General features: G+C 39.0%; 1 protein-coding gene across 1 annotated transcript in view; it reads left to right on the plus strand.

Annotated features, from left to right (window-relative positions):
• The window catches only part of col8a2 (collagen, type VIII, alpha 2), a 48,205-nt gene extending 26,320 nt beyond the window's left edge, over positions 1-21,885 (plus strand). The window contains exons 2-3 of the mRNA XM_017421781.2: positions 13,598-13,786; positions 16,548-21,885. Coding sequence (XP_017277270.1) covers positions 13,624-13,786; positions 16,548-18,442 — 2,058 coding nt within the window. The 5' untranslated portion in view covers positions 13,598-13,623 and the 3' untranslated portion in view covers positions 18,443-21,885. The remainder of the gene's footprint in view (positions 1-13,597; positions 13,787-16,547) is intronic.
• Positions 21,886-23,156: the final 1,271 nt, after the last annotated feature.

Consider the following 23,156-nt stretch of genomic DNA (forward strand, 5'->3'; position numbering starts at 1 on the left):
TAATAAAGACTTGCATTGATCCTGATGGGTGGGGTGGGCTTCAGCAAGGACCACAGTCAGATTGAGCTATGTGTTGCATGTTGGTGGTCTGAGTAACAGTATGAGGTGCTTTGTCCACTCTTTTTAAGCTGGCAAGCGCTGAATTCAAGAGCAACCAGCTGGGGATTTAAGTGAGTTATCAATCAACCAGGGATCAGTGAACTGTTAATGGTCCTCATCTTGGATTCAAGTCATCCAATGAGCATTTAAAATAATAATGGATGAGTGAACAAGTGATTTATAGACAGAAAGGAATCTATCAAGTTATTTTTATTATCCAGAGTGTGGAAACAAAATTTAAAAAAATAGGAGAAGAGACTTTGTGTCGTTCTAAATATCAATCTACCTTTTACAGTTTGAATCTCTACCCTCCTTGGATTGTTATTACAACCACCAATTTTTAGAGAGTGTTTTTTAAGAGTAGAGTTTATCCATTTGTCATTCTTAAGAAGTTTTTTTCTAGTCAAATACAACTTTTTACCAATTCCAAACACTTATTACTGGGGTGGCAACAACAGTGCTCCTCTCTCATTAAAACAGACACCAGTTTCTGTGTGTAATTTAAGTCCTCAAACTTCTTAAAAAGATAAGTTCACTTTTATGAACCTAACCAAACTCTGTTCCAGTTAATGCCAAAGGTGCTCACTGAGGTCAGGGCATCACAGTGCTTGGTGGAATAGAATGGGGCCATCTCAAAAGTGTTAACACACAAAGTTGAAAGTATAACGTTTACAAAAGTATCTATGCAGAAGCATTAAACATTAACTATCGTTTTTGGGTTGGTTTTTCTTTTCAAATAAAAAAAAAATACAGAGTTAAAGCGATCACACTCTTGGAGATCTACAGTATGTTTTATCCTACATGCGGTTCTTTCACTCAGTTAAAGTTATTAAAAAATGTTTAGAAACAAATGGAAATCCAGAGCAATTACAACATTATTGTCACTAACGGACACTAACACAGAGCACCTTTTTTGAATCAACTGTTATATAATAGTCTTTTTTTTATTCTCTTTCACAATAAGTGGTGGCATTGTAACTCTAAAGTGGTCACTAAACCAAAGTTTCCCTACCACACTTAATGCTTACTAACACTGCTAATCAGAGATTCCGCATTACATCGTGACTTTTTGTTATTTCTATTGTTTGTTTGTTTGTTTGTTCTGTGATTGTTTGTGCAGAAGAAGTCCATGCTGCAGCATTCAACCTCCAGTGCAGTAGCCTTTAGCACAGAGGCATTTCAGCTGCTTCAGAGGGATTTAACCAAGATTTCCTGCTCCTTATTAAATTATAATCTCCCTTCCACTTCTCCTTTTCTCTATCCTTCCTTCTATTTTCAACGAAAAAGGGCCTCCCTCTCTGTTGCGTTGCCAACCGACGTGATTGTTTGTGTGTGCAATATCTGCGTGTGAAGCCGTTTTGGCAGAAGGAGCCTGTGAAATGTTTGGCAGTGGATGCGTCTCAAGTGGGTCAACGGGGAGATCAAGACCTAAAGCTTTCCCTTTCCTCTTTCTATCTCCTTGATTCTCCTTCAGCCTTTTGTAATGACTTCATGTCTGCTGCACTGTTTTCTCTTCCCGTTTTGTTGCTTCTTATTTAAACATCACGGGGCTTTACTCCTGACCCCACTACTATTGCAAGTGAGACAGACCAGCGGTTGTGTTTGACAGTGTGATCCATAACAGGTCGGGTTTCTTCAGTGAGTGCAAAATTGCAGATCCTTCAAAAGAAACAGACTACCAGTAGATTTTACAGGGGTTTTCCCTCCTGGAAGTTGGCCCTAAATGTGTGCATCTTGGGATCCTTTTCCTGTTCTGGCATAAAAAGAATGGACCAATTGATGATGTGTGATTGTTCCCTTTTATTTCAGGGCGCCAGAACATTTCTCACCCTCAGCATAAGTATTCCTAAATGGACCCATGTGCTTCTGTACCATAAGGGTTTTGGCTTTTTGCTACAACCAGCTTTGACTTTGGTTGTCATGCTATTGTTGTCATAAAACAGTATTTTATTGAACCCAAACACAGGTGAGCAGGAAGCGGGGTCCTTCTGTAGCCATGGGAAACAAAACACTGTTCTTGCAAGGAGCAAAGCAAACCGGGAACTATATGTACCGAGGAGAGTGATCACAGAATAAGCTGCAGGTGAGCCAAGTGTGTCAAGGAAAACAGGAAGTAAACTGAACAGAAAACAGGAGCAATTAATTAGCAAAATAAAACAGGAAGCGAGATATGTGGTTGGAGATACTTAGAATTTAAGAATAAAACACAAGAAAACAAAATTAAAAATCAGATTACTGGAACAAAAAACAATAATTAAACAATTAATATCAGTATTTTCTTCAGTTCTAGCTTACCCCAAAATTCAGTATGGCTGACTTGTGCCTAAAAAAATTGCGATAGCTGCAGAAAAAGTGTTGAATAACCACTGAAATAGCTTGATGTGCTTCTCCATGTCTATGTAAGCAGGCTGGTGTGGTCACCTTCATACGTTCTGGGCTCAGCTGCACCACAGCGTTCCTCACAGTAGTCTACAGTTTTCACTTTAGCCTAATGGGTGGCAACTCGCTGTTTGTCGACTGTCTGTTAAAAAAAAAAACAAGAAGAAAAGGCATTTTTTTTACCAAAGATTTGGCAGAATTTTGTGTTCTTTTGGTCTTTGAGGGATAATTTATCTGACTGTGGGTAGCAGCAAACCTCTTTACACTGTATTTCTTCAATACAAGTATCTCTGTTGATCTTCCTCTGCTAGTTTGACTCTTGTTCTTCTTTGTCTGTTTTGTGTTTGGCGCCACCATTTGAATTGGAGTTTTATGACTGCATATTCATTGTGAGCGCACACAGCGCACATGACCATAAAAATTTATCCTTTGGAGAAATCAAATGCTACACCACACAGGTTCCTCTTGAACTAGTGGACATCGAAATGAGTTAAAGCTCAAAAAATGACTGGACATTTACTTATTTGTTATTTTGAATGATGCAGTTTATGTTTGGAAAATCTTAGCTCAGGACATTTACTATGTTGTAATGTATTTTTCGAGGTAGGACGACCTTTTCACATTGTACAAATCTGCTTCTGTTTTATGTTAAACTACAAGTCTCCAAACTTTCGTTCCCTTTTTTTTTCTCTTTCAAGTTTGTTTCCCTTCCAACTTTATTGCTCCATTGAAATTAACAGCAGGAAAAGAATCGCCTTGCTTGGTCTTGCTTTGGCAGCAAACAATAAGGGTATTCACACCAGCAATGAGCAGCAGAGGGCTTAAGGAACAGAGATGGGGGGGATATGGGAGAGAGGGGGAGAAACGAGCTGAATTCGCCAGTCGAGACCTTCAAGGCAAAAAGGGAGAACGATCATTCTGATTTACACAAGATCAGATTACTGAATGTCCTCAAGGTTTTGCTTCTGAGGTGAGGTCATCTCCACAGTGCCCTCTAATGCACAATTTCCTTTACAGACGTAGGTTCCACATCCATAAATCTATATCTTTGCATTAATGTCTTACTTTTTCACAAGTTTGGAAGAAACTACAGAGGAAATAATGTTACATTTGAGAGTGTGGAAGTTTGCTTTCAGTGACCTGTTTTGCAGCACTGAAAAACAGAACAGTTATTGCTTTGGAGAGGTGGGAGCCGACTGCCCTTTATAAGATTATTTTTCTACTCTTTCCTCTCGATTACCTAATCAGGCGCTTGTACAGAGTTTAGGTGCACTGGTTGGGGAGGGGGAAAAAGTACAGCCGTCTGTGTTTGTCTGCACACTTCTTGCTTCTCTCTCACTTCGTCCCCCTCCCATTCATACCGTTTCCCCACTTCCTCGCAGGTCAGGGGGTGACTTTGGATGATTCGCAAACCATTCTCAGTCTCTCAACAAGACGAAATGATAGGGCTCAGTGTGACTTGTGCATCGTAACGGATGCCTTTTCGCTGGGCTGGAACCGTTTCTGCTCTGAGATGAGGCGCGAACGAGAGTGAAATTTCACATGTAGCTTTGTAACGTGTGACATGTGTGAGGGCCCACAGCCTGAACATTTGGGTTCACTAATTAGCCTCACTTTGACTGCTTCACCTTTTGTAGCACACAATGACTTTCATCTGCACAGCACATCGGCCTCTACTTTATTATTAACAGGTCTGCTTCTGCGCTCAGTTATGTCCTCGTGGGTATTGAAAGTGTTTCCTCTAATGAAGTCATCATAAAACAAAGAAAACCTCTCATCTGACCTCTTCATTTGTTTCCGCTTCCAATTACTTGTCTTCCTTTTTCACAACCGGAACCATTTCCGGTTTCATTACACTTTTACAACATAAACTAAATTACTGATCTGTGAACATCTCGTAACCTTTCTGCATTTTTCATCCACTTCGGTCTTCGAGGATCTTAGAAAAACACAGTCATTCTTCACACGAGCCAAATCTTTGTCAAAGCTCTTGTTTTTTCTGCTTTCTTCATTGAGTTTTATAGTTTTAGTCTGAATTACTGTGAATTGCAGAACCCTTTTTTGTCATATATTCAAATAATTGGTTAATTACTGCCCGACGCAAAAGGCAGACAATAATGTTGCCTGTGCTGTGTGTGTATGGGGGGATATGTGTCTTTGTTTGTCTGTATTTTAGGAAAATACCTCATGAACCACTGGATGCATTTTATTGAAACTCTCCTAATTATAGAATGCACATCTATAATATTAATTTTACTTTAGATGGTTTCCATAGCAAACACAATGGCTATAGCTCAGTCTGTTTTACAGAGATTGAGGTATAATTTGGAGTGGTAGCAGCTGGCAGTCATTTATTTACAACACATAATATGATCACAAACAGATCAATGTTGGGTGAAACTGCATTATTTTATTTTCAAGATTTAACCAAATCAGCCACAACTCCAACATTTCTCAACATTAGTTGATCTTTGCTTAAAACTCTGGCATGAAAGGCAATAAAACAAGGAGTGGTAGGTTTTTAGATTGGTTCTTCTTTTTAAAAAAGGTTATTTTTTAAGTTCTGTAGATGTTTAAATGCAAAAAAATATGACAAGTAACACGCCATATTCACACCTACGTCTTCACTACTGAATTGGCTAAGTTAACCCCATTGCTTTTTAAATCTATAGTATTTTTTTAAATGTCATCATTTTTAATTAGATGTGGAAAATTAGACGTCACCAGGAAAAGTTATCCTTTAAAGAAAAAAATGTTTTGAGAACATTTATTGTGCTGTAAATGTCAAATTTTGACAAATTTCCAGTGTTAGAAACATCTGCAGTAATTTTTTTATGTTTTTATTTAGTTGTTTATTTTGCAGAAGGTAAGTTATCTTCATGATTTTACAGCCACCTTTTGCTACTATGGTAGCAAATCAAATAAATCACTGTAAAAGGGTTTATTATGGTGCTAAAATTGCAGCTGATTATTACTGCATGGCTAGATATTCTGTTCCAGAAGGCCATCGGAATATCTTACTGTATCTTCCTTCTTAAGAAAAATGTTCTGGATAACTAAGGTTGCATATTGGCTAAGAGCTAGGGCAAGACAATAAACCAATGCACTTTCATCCACATGTTGTCATATCAGAATAAAAATTCATTCTTATAAGTTATGATGTTCACATGAAGCTCACAGCTAATGAAAGTAAACTGCATAGAAACAGCTGTTTGACATCTGATGGGGAGGTTAATTTCCTTCAGCTTAGCTAAAGTTCATTCTGCTTCTTGAGTTGTGTACAGGCGTCACCAGATTAATGCAATGTGTTTCGCATCTCTTGGTTTAATTTTAATTTCTGTTAGGTGTTATAAACAAACAGAACAAAACGTCTCTGGATATTATTGAATCAACATGGAAATCAGCCTACGTAACATAAAAAAAAAAACAAGCATGGAAAAATGAAAACGTGCTGCGGTGTGCAGAGATGAGGCAGAAATATTCTGCCAACGCTAATTAAACATGCTCTAAGATTGGTCTGGTTTCAGGGCTGGCATAAAACAAAAGTGAGACTGCTTCATCTGCAGGACATATGATGCAATTGATGTACCTGGAAAACATGAGATTAGAACTTTGAATCACATCATTGTATTGTTTATTTGATAGAAACACAGAGAGAGAAAAAATGGAATTACTGTTTTTCAGTCAGTGACTTTTACTTATTATTGTTTTAACAGCAGAAAGTTGTTATTTTTCTTTTTTCTTTAACAAACCTGAAGTCCTCTTAATGAGATAGTTTGGTTTGGACGACATCTTTATGTAATAATTCAATCTTCAGATCTTTAAATGTGACTTGACTAAGTCAGGTGATTTGCTGTGGTAGATCATTTAATTACACCATAACTTGAAAACACTTTTATCACTCAGGACAAATATCATGTTTGTAGACAAAATTCTTTTCACAATGCTTATTCATTCTCTCCATAAAGTTGCAATGTTGCACTATCAATGCAAATTCAACTAATCCCTGCAAACTTTGCTCAGATTTGCAATTTTGACCAAGGATTGCTGTTTTTTCACACATTTGACCTATCCCATTAGCCCCTCAGCCCAGTGTCACTTTCTGGAATCTGAAAAAGCGAAGTGAAAACATGGCAGAAGCTATAAGATCATATTTGCCATCAGATATTACCACTAAAATCTATGTCCTAAACTTCATGAGCAACACTGTGGTGAAATATAAAATAAACTGTCACTTGACGAGCCCTATTTACCACAAAATACGCATGAAAATGGCATTCCTTCTTCCTGAGTTATTACCCGGCTAGAAGAGTTGACCCAATATTTTATGAAAAACTGTAAAAGTGGAACTCTTTTTTTTACTTTTTACTGTTCATTTTTATATATATTAAGAATGATAATTTAAGAATTTTAATGCTGTGAAACATCAGTGCTGTAAAAGTCTTTGCCTTTTTGGAAAGATTACGTGGAGCACTTGCTGATATTTTTGTAAATCCATTTGTTCTTTCCATGTTAAACAAACAAAAAAAAGCTACAAAACTTAGCAACTTTCAACTTTCTGAAAAAGTTAGTTTTAAAATGAGACATTTTGGCCTGCAACAATCCCAAAAAATGTCTGCAAAATCTTGGAGGGACTTCTTACAATAATGGACGCCATTGTTTGTTGCCTTGGTGACGTGCCATTAACCATTTTCCATCAACAAAGCTTGCTTTGCTTAACTAATGATTCGCTGGAAATACAATTAGGAAAACACTCCAGTTTTTACTGGGGCAAAGGAGAGGGGACTTTTATTTTTCCTGAGAAGTGACCAAACAAAACCTGCAATTTACTCTCCAGTTGGTGATGCCTAAAATAACAGATTTTAATGTCACGCACATGCATGGTCACAATTTGTGAATGGCCTTTTTGTTGCCCTGGTGCTAATAATACTCTGCTGGGTAACATTGTGTGCATTCAAAAACATTAGAAAACTGACCTCAGCTCAAATATTACGCTGAAACCTGACATCTCGAAGAGCTGCCTGGGCTGATAGAGGGTTTACCTCACTCAAATGGTGGTCACTCTAAATAAAACCCAACATATTCAATTTCCTTAAACCCACAGGAGCGCATACTCCGACTGAATAAGAGCTGTGTTGTGTAATTGACTTGTTCACTGTCTCTTCTTTCAGTGCTCCAGTGTTATGGCTAAAATAAATGCGCGTACAGACGTCAGTGTGTCCAAAAAGCCAACGCAACTAATGGAAAATAAAATGGAATTCCCACTCTTGGAGAAGTTTGATATTTTGTTTGACATCTAGATATTGAACCAATTGAAATTGTTGAAACGAATGGGCAAGGAGAGAGCTGACGCATGACAAAACACAAAGCGGTCTAAAATTTCCTGAAGAAGAAAATTCGACATGGAGTTTGGTGAAAGCTGCTTGGTCGTTCTCTGTCGGCTGCTGGTGAAGTTCAAAGCAAAGAAGCGGAAACCTGTAGGAAGACAAAACTGTCCAAACGTCAAAAAAAAAAAACTAACCACGGGGTGCCTTGAGCATGAAAAATGTGCAACAAAATACGTGAAAAATACGTTTTTAACTATACAATAAAAAAATTGGCTGTAGGAAATAAGATTTACATGCAAAAGACAAAGATAAACAGTTAAACAAAGAGTAACAATGGGTGAAGGATGGATGAATCAGGGAAAAAAAGTGATGCTTAGTGTTGAACTACCAATCTGGCCTGGAAAAGAAGATTTATACTGGGACTTCAGTTTGATGAAGTCTTAAAGTTACCTCCCAAAAAATCAATAGAATACACTTTAACTGTGACTGACTGTATGAAGTTGCATAAAGTAAACACACAGTAAATCCATACTTTAAAATATTTAGTTAAAATTTGACTTGGTGATGAATTATTCAGTAACAAGTGATAATAGAGCTTACTGCAAACAAAAGAGAATTCAAAACTAGAAGCAGTCGGAGAGCACAAACCTCTGCTAGGAAATAGCTCATATCTTCGGGAAAGTGGTTTTGCAAAAAGTTTTTAAACAGTTATTATCTCACCTGTTTTTGTGGACGGCTCTTTGAATGACCTCGGTTTGGAGAAATAGAATTATATTCTGACAAGCGAATGGCTAGTCCAAGAGAGGCTGCTGTCTTTAAACAACTACAATCGCAAAAATGTCATAGCAGTTCACGAATGCTACTTTATAAAACTTTATGCCACCATGAGTTTTGCATTACACAAGCAACCTGGCAGAAATGTTTTTGCTATTCCTGCAGGACGAGCCCCAGGCTGCATAAAACAACAACAACAAAAAAAAGCTACAGCTGCTGTTTAAAAGTTTGGAAATGCTTGTTGATTTCACATAAAGGGAGAAAAGGAAAAGGTGGCTGTGGCTGAATAACAATCTGCCACACGGTTAAGTTCCTGGTTGGAGTTGGGGATCATTCTGGTCGAATCTGTGGCTGAGGGTTGTTCAGAATTGGTTGAATCAGCTAAAAACCTGGTCAGGTTTTAGGTGGGGGGTTTTTCTGCAAGGCCTGTGGTTGTAACCAAAACTATTTAAACTTGGTGAACCTCCGTCGTTGCTGAAGATGCTGGTGTTTTTGTCAAAGCTGAACTTACACAGTGCTTAGCGTTGGAGGGGTGATGATTCCTCCACTCAAGTGTTGGCTCGAGCGCTCACCACAAAAATAAACACCTCATACTCCCACCATGACACCAAATCTTCACACTTGGGTGTACCGTCAATTTCGCTGTGGCACATGGTTTAGGAAATGTCTGACAGTCTGGAGCCCCACACGAGCAGCTTAGGGGAAATGGAGGCAGAGCTTTTCTTTTTTTTTTTTTTTTTACTCTCACCTCCCTGGTGCTGTTAAGTTCATCAGTGGGGAGACAGAGCTGTTGTGTAGTTGGCTTTCGCTCAGCAGGACTGTCTCCTCCGGCACGTCCGTTCAGGCCTTGTGAGATGCTGTCCAATCTGGGCTTGGAAGCTTTCAGAGATCAGCCCCTTGGCTTTCCTTATGTGGCATTTAACACATGTTCAGAAAAGGCAACAACTGCAAGTTTTACGTTAATGATTACTGAAGCGCAGAAGTAGGATTAATGTCCGTGTTCAGTATGTACACCGACTTGAAATTACAGCAAAATGATCAGACAATGAACACGACTGCATCTGAAACTTTTTTATGGTCTCCAACAATGTTATATATTTTGCATGATAGTGCTTTGCATTCAATTTGTAAAAGATTTGTTTGAGTTCATGGCTTGTGTTAAACCAGCTGAGGAAAAATTGTTTAAGTGTGTCGTCTTTATCTGATTTGATTCAAACATGCAACACATACGCTGGTGTGAGATCTTCACTTCAAACTTTGTCAATAACAGCTGGAGTCACTTCTGCCTGTCTGTCAACGAAGTAAATCTCATAAACCACTGGCCAGATTTTTGAAATTTTCACAACCTAAACATTGGTCGTACAGCTATAACTGATTAAGCCTCAGAGTCGATCCAATTCAACATGGCCACTATATCATATCAACACAAATATGACTATAACTCAGTCATTTTTACAAATAATGAGCCAAAATCTGACGTGGTAGCAGCTGAGAGTCGTCCCCAACACATACTTTGAGCGCTAACAGATTGTGTAAGATCTTGCATTATTGTGTTAGATTGTGCATAATGTTATTTTCAAAGACTGATCATAATGGCTGTAAGTCAGTCATTTCACAACAAAAGATTATCTGGCATGAAAGGTGGTGGGCAGTATGCGTACCTTCAAGGAATGCTAGGCCTTTAATTTTATTGGTGCGTTGATTTTAGGTTTAAATGATCGTCAATTAACAAGGAATTTCAAGATGCTGTTCGTACCTACTTACTGTGTTTTCATGCATACCAAGGCTGCATGTTTTGTTACTTGGATCTACTTGAGTGCGTCGGCATGTGTGAGTCAATCACTTGCAGCAGCAAGGATTCACTCAAGTTTTCTTGTTTCTTTTTGTCTGTGGACTTTTTAAAAAAATTCTTTGACAGTCAGGTTGTGGAGGACTCTGCGTGTCTGATCCCTTTTTTATAGCTCGACCTTCTGAGCCGAGTAGTATTGTCCTGGTCCTTCAGGTTTGATGCTTGTGGAGCAGCGAACATCCACAGACCCGCCTGTTAAATTGCTGTTCATCTGCGCCGAAACCACAGAGTCCTTGCACCAGACAAACTTCCCTGCCAGCCAGCCAGAAAGTCGGCCAGCAACCAAACACTGTCCGACTAATACCGCTCTCTTCTCTCTCCTGTTTGTTTTTCTTCACATCTCCGTCTTTGCGTTCCTCAGTTCTCTTTGATGTAAAATTATGAAAATATTTCATTCTCCATCACAAAGGCTCCGGCTACATACAACAACATAAACAAGCAGGAACTTCAGATACATGCTTAAGATGAATTCCCCCCGAGAAAAGCTCAAAAAACTCTTTGGCGAATGGCCTTAAATCAAGAATTTGACTATCTAGCTAAACCATCACAGACATGAGCAGAGCTGTAAAACTACTCTCAGCACATATGGTGCCAATGAACAAACCTTTTTTTTAACTGCCTGTGATATAAAGTCTGCTGTGAATTCCCAAATTACTTCCAATCCTGTTGCCAATTAACCGTATTGTGTAATGAGGTGCAATTTTCAAATTAGAAAATGTCAGCTTTTGCTCGTGTAACTGCTGCGCCTCGGCGAAAACCTTTCGCAGCGAAGCCTCTGCTCGGTCCAAACAGAGCGCTTCTCCGTGGAGAGCGTAACAAGCATCTGGCTCCCACACACACACAGTTGGAAGGAGCCGTATGATAATTACACAAAAAGAGAAAGTTCACCGCAGGATGCCAGTGATTATTTCATACAAAACAGACACAAGATGCTGCTACTACACACAGACAGAGGGCTCGATGTGGTAAAATGCTGTAAAGTATGAGTCTGGCAGCTGCTGTTGCAGGGGCTCTGTGGAAAGGTTATGAACACTTAATATCTTACCTGTTGTAGATAGCGCTCTGAGCAACTTCAGCCTGGAGAAATAGTATGATTCTAACCAGACTAACAAGCTAACGGCTAAGATGAGCAGGACCAGGACTGAAATGGGTTGTCTTTTGTTTTCAAACAAAAGACAAAAGTTGTGGCAACAAAACCACACGCAAAAAAAAAGAATCATAAAACAGCGTTCACATGAACTGCTATGAAATCTTTGAGAGTGAAGTTGCTTAAAGGTGGCAAAAATCTACTTTGGCATTTGCTTCGCTCAGACTAGCTGTTAGCTCGTCAGTCCAGTTGGAATTAAATTGAGGTGTAAAGGTACAACAGGTAAGATATTAATTGTTCATAGGTTTTCCACAGAACCCCACTTCATGGTTTTAATGCAGACTTTAATACAAAGCCAAAATAATAGAGAGGTAGCCTTATTTCTAAAAATTAAATAAAATAAAACTGCCAGGCTTTGCGTATTTCTGTAGCTTGTTGTTGTTTTGCTTTGTTTCTATATTCTGCTGCAAAAGTTTTTATTTGTGCTTGGTTTTGTTGCGGATAAGCAAACCAGCTGGATGTTACTTTGTCCAGTGAATTTCATCATGTTGAAGCTTGGCAATGCAATGAAGAGTAACACTCAGATTTTTCTCTGCTTAAAACATTCTGACACAGTTGGCATTTAAAAACGAGCAGTCTGAGCCTAAAGCAGTGTGCTCTTTTTTTAAACTCTCATCATCATCATCATCGAAAAAAAAAGAAAAAAAATTATCAGCGGAGTCTAAAGTGAGCTGAGGGAGTGTTAGGTATAATTTCCACACATCATTCCGCCGCCGAAGGCCAGTCCTGCAAATCTACAAGTGCTTGTATAAAATAACTAAAACATGCGAGTTTCCTCTGGTTGCTTCCTGATCATTTTATGACTATGGCTGTGAAAATATTTGGCAGAGAACAATGTGGTCACTTCTTCCTGAAGTAAAAGCAAAATAAATAAATAAATAAATAAAAATGTCTGTCACACATATTCAGGGTCATGGAGCAACATCTGCCCTGCAGCTACTGGAGCTGTATGGCAACTGACATGAGCAGAATGCAGTGAATAAACATTTATAACTGCTTCGTATGTTTGCATCATATAAGTTTACGCCTGCAGAATGAAAAATATTCTCATTATTATGTTTATTGCAGGAATAAACTAAAGTATTCCAAAATTTCTGCAGATCTTTTGAAGGTTTTTCTTCAAATATAGTTTTTTTTTCACATATTTTCTATCCAGTTCTTGTGTGTGATCATTTTAAGAGAAATGCTAACTCAAGAGATAAACTAGAGTTGAGTCTACACACAAAATAGACATCTTATCAAAGGACATATTAAGTTATTTCTTTAGTTACTCTGTTACTAGCAATAACTCATTTCCTTTTTTTGTTTTAACCGCTGACAATCCAACTGTTCTACAGAACTACAAAACATTCTTTAAATATTGTCAAAAATAAGGACTGAACTTCAGTGAAATGAAGCCAATGTTCAAAGAAAACCTTCAACACATGAGTTTCACCACAACATTAGGTCTTCAATAATCTCTTTCAGCAGATTTTTAGTTTAAAATGCAAGATACCAACTATTTTGTGAAATTTGAAAGGAAGCTTTTTCTGCACCGTTTTTTCCCTTTTATTCCTGTAGTCAGCTGCAAACTAAAGTCAAAATTCGAAGATGTCAATTGTTGCACGAGCTTCAACTGTGTGATAAATTGTCAATAAACCGAGACGTTGGTGTTCCTGCAGCTTCTAGATTATCACAGATCTCTGCCTAGTGTGGCTCTGGGGTTGTTTGTGAACATCCAAACCATTTACCCTCAGCAGGTGGTGGCACTTCACATTATCGTCCTCCTTTTTGAATTAAAGGCATCTTATTCAGTCATTTTACAACAAAAAATAACTTTAATCTTGTGCTGAAGCCAAAATGCTGCCTTGAAATTCACATCCATAGTGAGTGTATATAAATTGCGATGCTTTTAATGAAAATGTGCGTTAATGTTTAGTCATTTTTTACAAGATTAGTGAAACTCCATACTTTTACCGTTGTGGATGCTGTAGGTGTAAAGATGAAATCTCAGTACCTGTCTTCTTCCTCTCTTCCCTGCAGTTCTTTGACTGTATGAGAAGCCGGGGATGCTGGTGACCATGCTGTTGGTTCCTGTCTGTGTGCTACTGATGCTTGGGGGTGGTGCTCTTGCTGGAGGCTACCCCCCCATACCCCACATGAAGTACATGCAGCCTATGATGAAAGGGCCTATCGGACCACCATTTCGAGAGGGCAAGGGACATTATGTTGGTGAGTAATTCCTTGAATGTGTGGTTTAAATGTCACATTTTCCCTTGCATTATTTAGCCTTTCTACAGGCTATTGAGTTTGTTTTATTTTAGTTTCAGCAGTTTAGCTATTTGGAAGCAAGGTTGACAATAATCAACAAAAATTGACACCTTTACACAAAAACGTGCACACACACCTTTCACAATCCACAGCTGGGGCCCAATGGAGCCCGGATTGCCAAGTGTGAGCAGAACTCCGCAACACTTGTTGCTCCTCTGACCATCTGGATACGGTTACCCCACTGTTTTATAACATATTTTTCAAAAGAGAGTGTGTGGGCAATCAAAATACATTTTCTTAAAAAAATAAAAAAAAAAGACAGAAGAGCTAAGGGTGAGAATTGGGTGTTGAAGGGCATCACTCTTAGGAGAAACATTGGTGCTGTCATTATCGTCATGATCAGATTGGACTCAAACGATACTTCAGAAGTTCAGCCAGGATCATAATATAGTGTATACTCAAAGGCCTGTTGTCTCTGCTAGTTCTAAAGCAAACCCCCACCAATGAAAGAAAACAAAAAACCAAAAACAAACAGAATCAGCATGCAGAATGAATGTAATTTTGACATTTAGCATCGAATTCTCTTGTAGAAAGATTGAAGCAAACATCTGCCAGGAGTTCAGAAATCATTCAGAAATGAGATCTGATGTGAAGCGTTCAACATCGGACACAATCATTTTACTGCCACCCAGTGGTCACATGTACACATTACATCACTGTTCACCTGAAATTGATAAACTTCAGTTCTTGTGGGCCTTAATGCATACACAGGCAGAGCTTCAGAGATGTCTGGATTTCGAGTGTTTTAAAAGCATTGAAGGGAAATTCTTAATTCTGACATAAGTTTTGCTTTCTGTATGATGTGTGCCTTATGCCTTAATAAAAACAATTAAAAACAACAATGTTGTTGTGACTGCGCCTCTATGTGGCGGTCACCACAGCAGGCAAACTTGCACGAGAGATTTGACAATTTATCTTATGCAGGATGCCCTTCCTGGCTCAACCTGAGCTCGAACCTACAGCCTCGAGGTTACGAGACCACCAAGCTTCCACAGCCTCAACAACAACAACAATAATATAATAATAACAATAATAATAATATAATAATAATGAAAAAAAAGGTAGAGTTTAAAGATGGCATATAATGTTGAGAAACGTATGCTCCTTTTTGACGATCTTAATTAATCTTGTGGTTACTGCAGCCTTTTTGTTCTTGTTCCCTCAAGAAACAAACAAAAGTAAACAAACTCATCTTATGTCACTTTATAATTTCATAATTTCAGTAATACTGTCTAAAACTGTTTGGCACTTAGACATTTTCCATTTTACTATCACTGAATTCAGCTTTTGGTTTCTGCATGTCTCATTGATTCATTCAAGAGGCAACAGGAAGAGTTGTAGAAATACATGTGAGAAAATGGACTTTTAGGGAGCAACAGGAGGAAATGACCTACTGTGACTGAGTGGGCAGATTGCTTGTTTCAAAGCCATTCATCAATGGTTTGGTTGTGATTTAAATTAAGATAAATTAGACATAAACCAGTTTAGATAGTCCTTATCATTTAATTTAAATATCAAAACAGAGAGAATGTCCAAACTAGTACTATCTTCATTTGGGTTTTATTTTTTTAAAGGTTCAGTCCTTAAGGTGTTATTTTTTTATTTATTAGTTATGTACAGTGTAACAAACTGTACTTTCAAAGAATAGAAGAAGCATGGAGCTGAATCAGGGCAAAAAGTTTGAAACTAATCATTAAAAAGGGGGTTTTGAAAGTGTATAAAATATATACATAAAATCAAAAGGTGAAAAAAAAAATCACAATTAAAATTAGAAAAAATAAAAGTTGAATTTGAAAAAAAAAAAAACTAAAAAACAAACAAGTTGTATAAAAGTGAAAACTTTAGAAAGTAAAATATTGAGGATGAATTACACCTGTGGTTAAACTGAAAATAACCTCTTGCCTAACTTCTTTTTTATTTTGCATACAACTTTGAGTTTTTACAAGTTAAAGATCAAAGCCTGACTTCCAATTTCAACTTTTTTTTCACTTTCACCTATTTTTTATATATTTTTTTCAAATAAAAAAACGTTATGGCCATTATGGATTTAGCTCCATGGTCAACTAGCCACATGATCTTACACATTTAGACAGTTTGTTGCTGAAATAAGGTTGTTTGATCGATAGTATGTCATTGGGTTCTGGAGACCTACTTTGTCTTCCTGTACTTAAATCCATGGTGACCATAATTGTGTTCTATTACAGAAGAATCAAACATATTATGGTATGTTTCTTTGTTTTGTTTATGTTTGGCATAAAACTTTACTTTTTTGTGAGTGTTCTTTTAGCATTTCCAGCACTTTTAAGACTTTTTTTTCCACCATTGCTGCTGACATGACAAAGGATCTGTTGTATGGTTGTATCCTAATCAGGTTAGAAAGAACAATAATAAAAGATAAATCCTGTTTAAAGTTAAACATTTCAGAAAAAATAATGAACTATACCGGGTAGTCTTCAGTGAACATCATCTGCTGTTCTTTTTTAAGAAAATTGTTCAAATCCATCAGACTCTCTGGGAGAGTTTGGGAAAGATGTAAGATCAAGTTTCTGCACAGAAATTTGTGTAAATTTGATCAAAGTGTTTTCCAAATTTCTTTAACAGTAATTGATGAAAAGCTATATTTTAATATAATATTTTTCTAACTAATTGATTATTTTCCCAGATATGCCACCCATGATGAAGGGGGAAACAGGGCCTCAAGGGAAACCTGGACCAAGAGGCCCCCCTGGCCCACCGGGACTTCCAGGAAAACCTGGACTGGGGAATCCAGGTCTCAACGGACAGCCAGGCCCTCAGGGGCCTCCTGGCTTAACAGGAATTGGTAAGCCTGGACTTCCAGGTCTTCCAGGAAAGATTGGACCAAAGGGGAATCCAGGACTTAATGGCGAGATTGGGCTTCGTGGGGAGCCAGGTTCCCGTGGACCTCCCGGGCCACCTGGCCTCCCTGGCCCATCTGGTTTGTCTCTTAATGGAAAGCCTGGGCTCCCAGGTCTCAGAGGTCCCCCTGGGACTCGTGGTGAGCCAGGAATAAAAGGCATTCCTGGCCCACCAGGTGAACGTGGACTTAAAGGCGAAAATGGAAATGGAAAACCAGGGCCTACCGGTCTAAGGGGTCCTCCAGGTTTGAAAGGCAGTACAGGGCCACCTGGTTTATCAGGTATTGGCAAACCAGGACCAAAAGGTTTGCCTGGACTGCCTGGACTTAAAGGTGATCAAGGACTTCCGGGGGACCTAGGAGAACCAGGAGAACCAGGGCCACCAGGTTTACAAGGTCTGCCAGGGCAAACTGGAATAGGAAAACCTGGTAAGGATGGACTTCCAGGAGTACCAGGTCCAGTAGGTCAAAAAGGTGAATCAGGGCCCCGGGGAAATCCTGGAATGCCTGGGGCACCAGGTTATGGAAAACCTGGTCTTTTGGGGCCTAAAGGAGAAAAGGGTCACAGTGGATTTCCTGGTCCCCCAGGGGACAAAGGGGAAAAAGGATTGATGGGTCCAGGTGGGCAACAAGGTCTTAACGGACTACCAGGACCACCAGGTGTTCAAGGTCCAAAAGGACTTCCAGGAAACCACGGAATGCCAGGGCAGAAAGGAGACATAGGACCCCAGGGCCCCCCAGGATTACCTGGACTTAGAGGTGACCAAGGCCCCAATGGTTTCCCTGGTAAACCTGGAATCCCTGGTGACAAGGGCATTCCTGGACCTAATGGTCCTATTGGAAAACCTGGTCCCAAAGGTGAGCCAGGACTAATGGGCCAACCTGGTAATCCAGGACTGACAGGTGGTCCAGGGCCTAAAGGGGAGGCTGGTTTCATGGGGACCCCAGGCCCCAGAGGCCAGTCGGGCATTCCTGGTCTCCAGGGACCAATGGGTCTCATGGGCCCACAGGGTGTCCCTGGAACAAGGGGTGAACCTGGACTTCCAGGGCTTCCAGGGCTGGGCAAGTTGGGTGAGAAGGGAGCAATGGGTCCCCAAGGTCCTCCAGGAAAACCAGGCCCTGCTGGGCTTAATGGTCACCCTGGCCCACCTGGTCCTCCAGGACCTCCTGGTCCTCCGGGAAATGGTCAAACTGTTGTTGCAGGGCCCATGGATACAGGGTTGGGTGGGGAGGAAGTACCAGGCAGGAAGCGGCCTGCATTCACTCAAGTTCCACTGTCTGCCTCTTTAGCACCAGCCTTCACGGCCATTCTTACCACGCCGTTCCCTCCCTCCGGCATGCCGATCAAATTCGATAGAACTCTGTACAACGGGCAAAATGCCTACAGCTCTTCTACTGGCATGTTCACTGCTCCTGTATCCGGTGTCTACTACTTTGCTTACCACATGCATGTAAAGGGAACCAGCTTGTGGGTGGCTTTGTACAAGAACAATGTACCAGCCACTTATACCTATGATGAATACAAGAAAGGCTATATGGACCAAGCATCTGGCAGTGCTGTCCTAGAGCTCAAGGAAGGTGACGAGGTATGGGTCCAGATGCCCTCAGATCAAGCAAATGGTCTTTATTCTACCGAGTACATCCACTCCTCTTTTTCAGGATTCCTGCTCTGTCCCACATAACCTTGTCCTTTCCTTAAAGCATATTCCTGTAATAGTGCCTCAGAGCAGCCCTAAACCCAAGATACCTGCAGCCATAAAAGAAACACAAAACTAGTAATGTTTTCATTTTATTGCCATCGACTTATCTTTCTCACCCTCGACAATATCAGCAAAAAGAAAAGAAAACTTTTGTGAATAAAATATGAAACGTTCCAAAGGCAGGGGAAGGTTTTGTCATGCTGTGTTCCTTATGTTAATGTCCTTCAGATGTGCGTTTGAGTTGTGTTTGTGTTTTGTTTTGGTTTAGCTCATAATGTTTTAAATATTTCTATTGTTACGTTTTATTATTATTTGATCCTTGACATCATTGTTGTTTTTGTTCATTGGATTCAGAGTTTTAAGTGCCTGACTTTGTAATGTGACTGCATGTCCTGCCCGCACGCTCAGACAACGAGGCCGACATGACCAAACCTTGGAGGGAGTTAGGCTCCCCGGCCGCAGTCGGGCACCTGTACGTGTTATTTAAACCATTAACGGCAGTACCTGCACCAAGAGCAACACTTCAACACAAGAAATAGAGACAAGCCACGAAATAAAACAAAGCGTGTGGTGTTCTGATACCATTACTTTGCCCTTTTTTTCCTCTTTTTCTTTGTTTTGTTCGTTTCTGATTTGTTTGGTGCCCTGAACAATAGTTACATTGAAGTCATCAGCAGAGTTAAATAGTAGATTTTAAAGAAAGATTTATTTTTTCCCCATTAAATTGGCATATACAACATACAGGCTCTATACTGGCTCAAACCCAAGACCTCTACTAACGTGAGAACTTTCTTTTATAATAGAATCAAATGAAATATGACTTCAGTATAAAAGAAAATGTCAAAATTATTACTTGTTGAATCTAAACTCTACTGTTAAACAGGATTAAGAATACTATGCAAAGACATGTTTCTTTTGTTTTACCACCAAGACAAATTAGGATATTCATAGAGTCAGTGTTTACATGCCATTAAATACATAATGAAGGCAACTGTAAGTGGATAAAAAGACCCTTTTTGTTGTTGGATCATCTTGGATTGAAAGCCTAATTTTTTTATATCAGTGGTGTCCAATCAAGGTCCTGGAGGGCCACTATCCCGCATGTTTCAGGTGTTTCTCAGCTTTGACGCCTGATTTGAGTGACTGAGTGATTAACGGGTTAGGGTTAGAGCAGGGAAACACCTGAAACATGCAGGACAGAGGCCCTCCAGGACCAGGATCGGATGCCGCTGCCTCATATTGATCTCATGTTTCCTGTTTGCACTGCACGTTGCATTAGCAAGCTCCAATCGTGACATCACTGATTCCAAACATATTCTGCCTACTCATAGATCACTGTCACTCTCCAGCCTGCTCAAGCATACTACAAATGAAGGTCCTTTCTGATGACATAGTGTAAAATCTGTGACAACGATTAAAAAATAGGTTCTGCTTCGTACGTAGGGAAGCAAATCAAACACACCTACAGCTGTGCTTCTGCCACTTCTGCTTCCTGTAACTTTTTTGTTTTTTTTTGGTCAGTTAAAACAACTTTGAAATAATCCTAAAAGAAATGACTTTCCATTTATCTCCAAACCATTCTGTAAAAAGAAAAAAAAAAAAAAACTAATAAAATAAAACCTTTGTTTTGCCTGATGAAGCAGCAGTTGCTACACCGACAGGGTGTTTCAGAACTGATTATTCTCCGAGCGTGCATCCGGAAATGAGAACTGGTTTGCATTTACTTCATAAATTAGTAAAGGGACTGGCAAAGTCTCACCGGTTGTGAAATACAAGTTGTGTAACTTTTTTTTTTAAGTAACCCTGTCAGATTTTCCGGAACAGGTGGAAGGTCAAAGATAAGCGTTTGTATTTACTCATTTCTGTTGCATGAAGCGTTAAAGCCCCAACCCTGTGTGCATGTGTTTGTTTGTTCCCGTGCCGCTCTCCCTGTCTCTCTGTCAATAAGTGTCTGAAAGCGTGTGGGCGTTTTTCTTTTTTTGTTTTTTCTGTGACTGTGTCACGCCGTCCACTTGCTTGTTGGGTCATGAATATTTCAGCGCAGGTAATAATAAACTTGAACGGCGTTGCAAAACCTTTGGAAAGCTCGCGGGGGCCCTTGCCGAAGGGAAAAGGGTCGAGATTTGGGACATCAGAACGCCTCGGCCTCGAATCTGCAGCACAACAGAGTTAGCTACTGAATAGGGTGATGATTGTTACGTGAAATCAAACAAAAGAAAACTGACAGTGAATGCTGATAATAATCCTTAAAAAAAAAATTAAAAAAAGACCATTTCTGGGCTACACTGAGTGGGCTGTTTTTGATATTGTCTCTGTGTTTGGAACAAGTCGAAAGTAAATGCTCCAAAATGCTTATTGTGCTCAAACTGCCTCACACCTTGATAAAGGAATGCCAGCATATCGGAGGACAGTGCCAAATATTGAGTTTTGAAAGAATGTATGCTGTTTGACTGAACTTTGTATTGTTTCCTGTAATCATCCACAATGCTGTCAGTAAACTCCATTCCTTTACGTTGCTCTGGATAAGCAGTGTGTGGATCATGCCTAATCAGTATTGTTAATCTATGTAATGCACTTACTCTTGCCCTCTTTTTATTTTCCTCACACGAGCACACCAACAACTGGTATGTATTCTTGTTGTTATATGATTCTGTAACACAGTCCATGGCTTGATATGTACTGTATGGGTTCCTTTTTTGTTTTGTTATTTTGCTCTTCTTTTATTTGTAGACATTTGAAATAGCAATGAGAGTTATAGCTGTCTTTCTGTTTTCACAGACAATGTCGCTTGCTCGATGAGTTCGCCTCGCGGGGCAAATTATCACGCAAGTGTCAGTAAAACCTGTCTACTGTTTCGATCGCAAATCATTTTCTTTGAGTGTTTTTTTTTTTTTTTTGCTGAAAAGAAAATAATGCCAAAAAAAATTTTAATAAATAAAAAAAAAATCCCAACAATCTTGCTTCGGTTCTTAAGGGATATTTGTTCGTTTTAGTTCCAGTAAACACAAACGGCCATTCCCATTTGCACATGAAATAATGAAAGATGTATTTATACCTTATCAATAATTTAATAGGGATGCCAAAACTGACCACCGAAGCCTAGAATATATAAATGGTATTTAATAGCGTTGATGACTTATTAGCCTTTACAACCTGTAGTTAGCATTTTAGATTTGTTTGTGAAAATTTATTTGTGGATCTTTATTTTCTATTTGTGTCACGTACAACATATTAGTGTACACGTTTTGTTTTGTTTTGTTGTCGTTATTGTTTGTCATACACGGTTATTGCTTGCACTCTTTGCAACAGAATTTGGGTATAAAATGCACTTGTTTTGATTGAAAATATTTGTCTGCTTATACAAAATCTACAGTACTTGATTGTATTGATAACACATCAATAATAAAAAAAAAAACTTTCTTGTATGTTGGTTCCAGGCCTCGATTATTGTGTGTGACGAAGCAAAAAGTAGGGTGACATAAATACTTATAGTTATCATTATTATTATTATTATCATTATTGTTATTTGGTGTAACAATTGTTGCACATTAGAAATGGTTGAAAACATGTTGCAGTTATAACACTGACCACTAGAGGGAGACAAGGGACTCTGGTAAAAACTGTTTTAGTCTTGTGGAAAGTGTGAAAGATCCACGTTTGAGCTGCCATTAAACTTTTGCACTTCATTGGCATTAAGAAAGACTATACATTTCAGGATGAGGCGTTTGCTAATGCAGTGAAAATCACAGTCTGTGTGGCCCAAGATTAAATGTAACATGGTAAATGTATATGTAAACTATTCTTTAAGAAGAAGAAATCTAAAAGCTCTGGTGTTGAACCCGTGGACCGCCCCCCAATCTTTTATAAGCGCATCTAAAGCTGTTTGCAAGCTGACTGGATGAGGCCGAGACACAAAGATTGATATGAAAACCCACCCATGAGCGAAGGGGTGATTTGTTGTTCCAAGTTTCTGGAACTGTCGTCACCATGGTGAGCTGTCATCATTTACCCGGATTCTTCCTACGTCCAACTGACGCCAGACCTTCCATGCTGCATTTGATGGATCCCGGTAAACAGAACACCCGGGTCCAAAGAACAGCTGTGGTTAATTTGTAAAAGCACAAACTAATAGTTTTTTTTTGTGAATAAATCACTTTGGTAGTTCAGCCACTCAGAATTGAATAAAGTTTTCTACTTTTATTCAATTAAACACAATGTGATTCAAATGAAAAATACAATATAGGTATTGAACTCTTCTCTAGATTAGAAAATACAACACCGATGGAAAAAGAAAATTCAAAAAAGCGGTGAAGGGTGTTTTTTTATTAGTTCGTTTTAAATGAAAACCTTTGGGCGATGTTAGCGTTCTCAAAACTAAACGGGTTATACGAAATTACAGTGTTCGCTAATCATTAGCTTAATCAATGACATTTCCAACAGTACGCGAACGCCTCAACAACCAGAGGATGTTATTTTGGCAGGCCGTTGTAACATATAATCTAACCAGACCTTCAGTTCTAAATATTCCTTTAGACATCGACAGTTGTTTTTCTTTAAGTCAAAATGGCATTCTTGCCTGTTAGTATTGAAAAGAAAAACGATATCTTAAATAATATGGTATTTTAAGGTCTTCAAAATTAGGACTGCATTAGGAAAAACTGATTTTGAGATATCTAAAAAACAAACAAATTAGCAT

The sequence above is a fragment of the Kryptolebias marmoratus genome, linkage group LG5 (genome assembly GCF_001649575.2).
Source record: "Kryptolebias marmoratus isolate JLee-2015 linkage group LG5, ASM164957v2, whole genome shotgun sequence".
Classification (NCBI taxonomy): domain Eukaryota; kingdom Metazoa; phylum Chordata; class Actinopteri; order Cyprinodontiformes; family Rivulidae; genus Kryptolebias; species Kryptolebias marmoratus.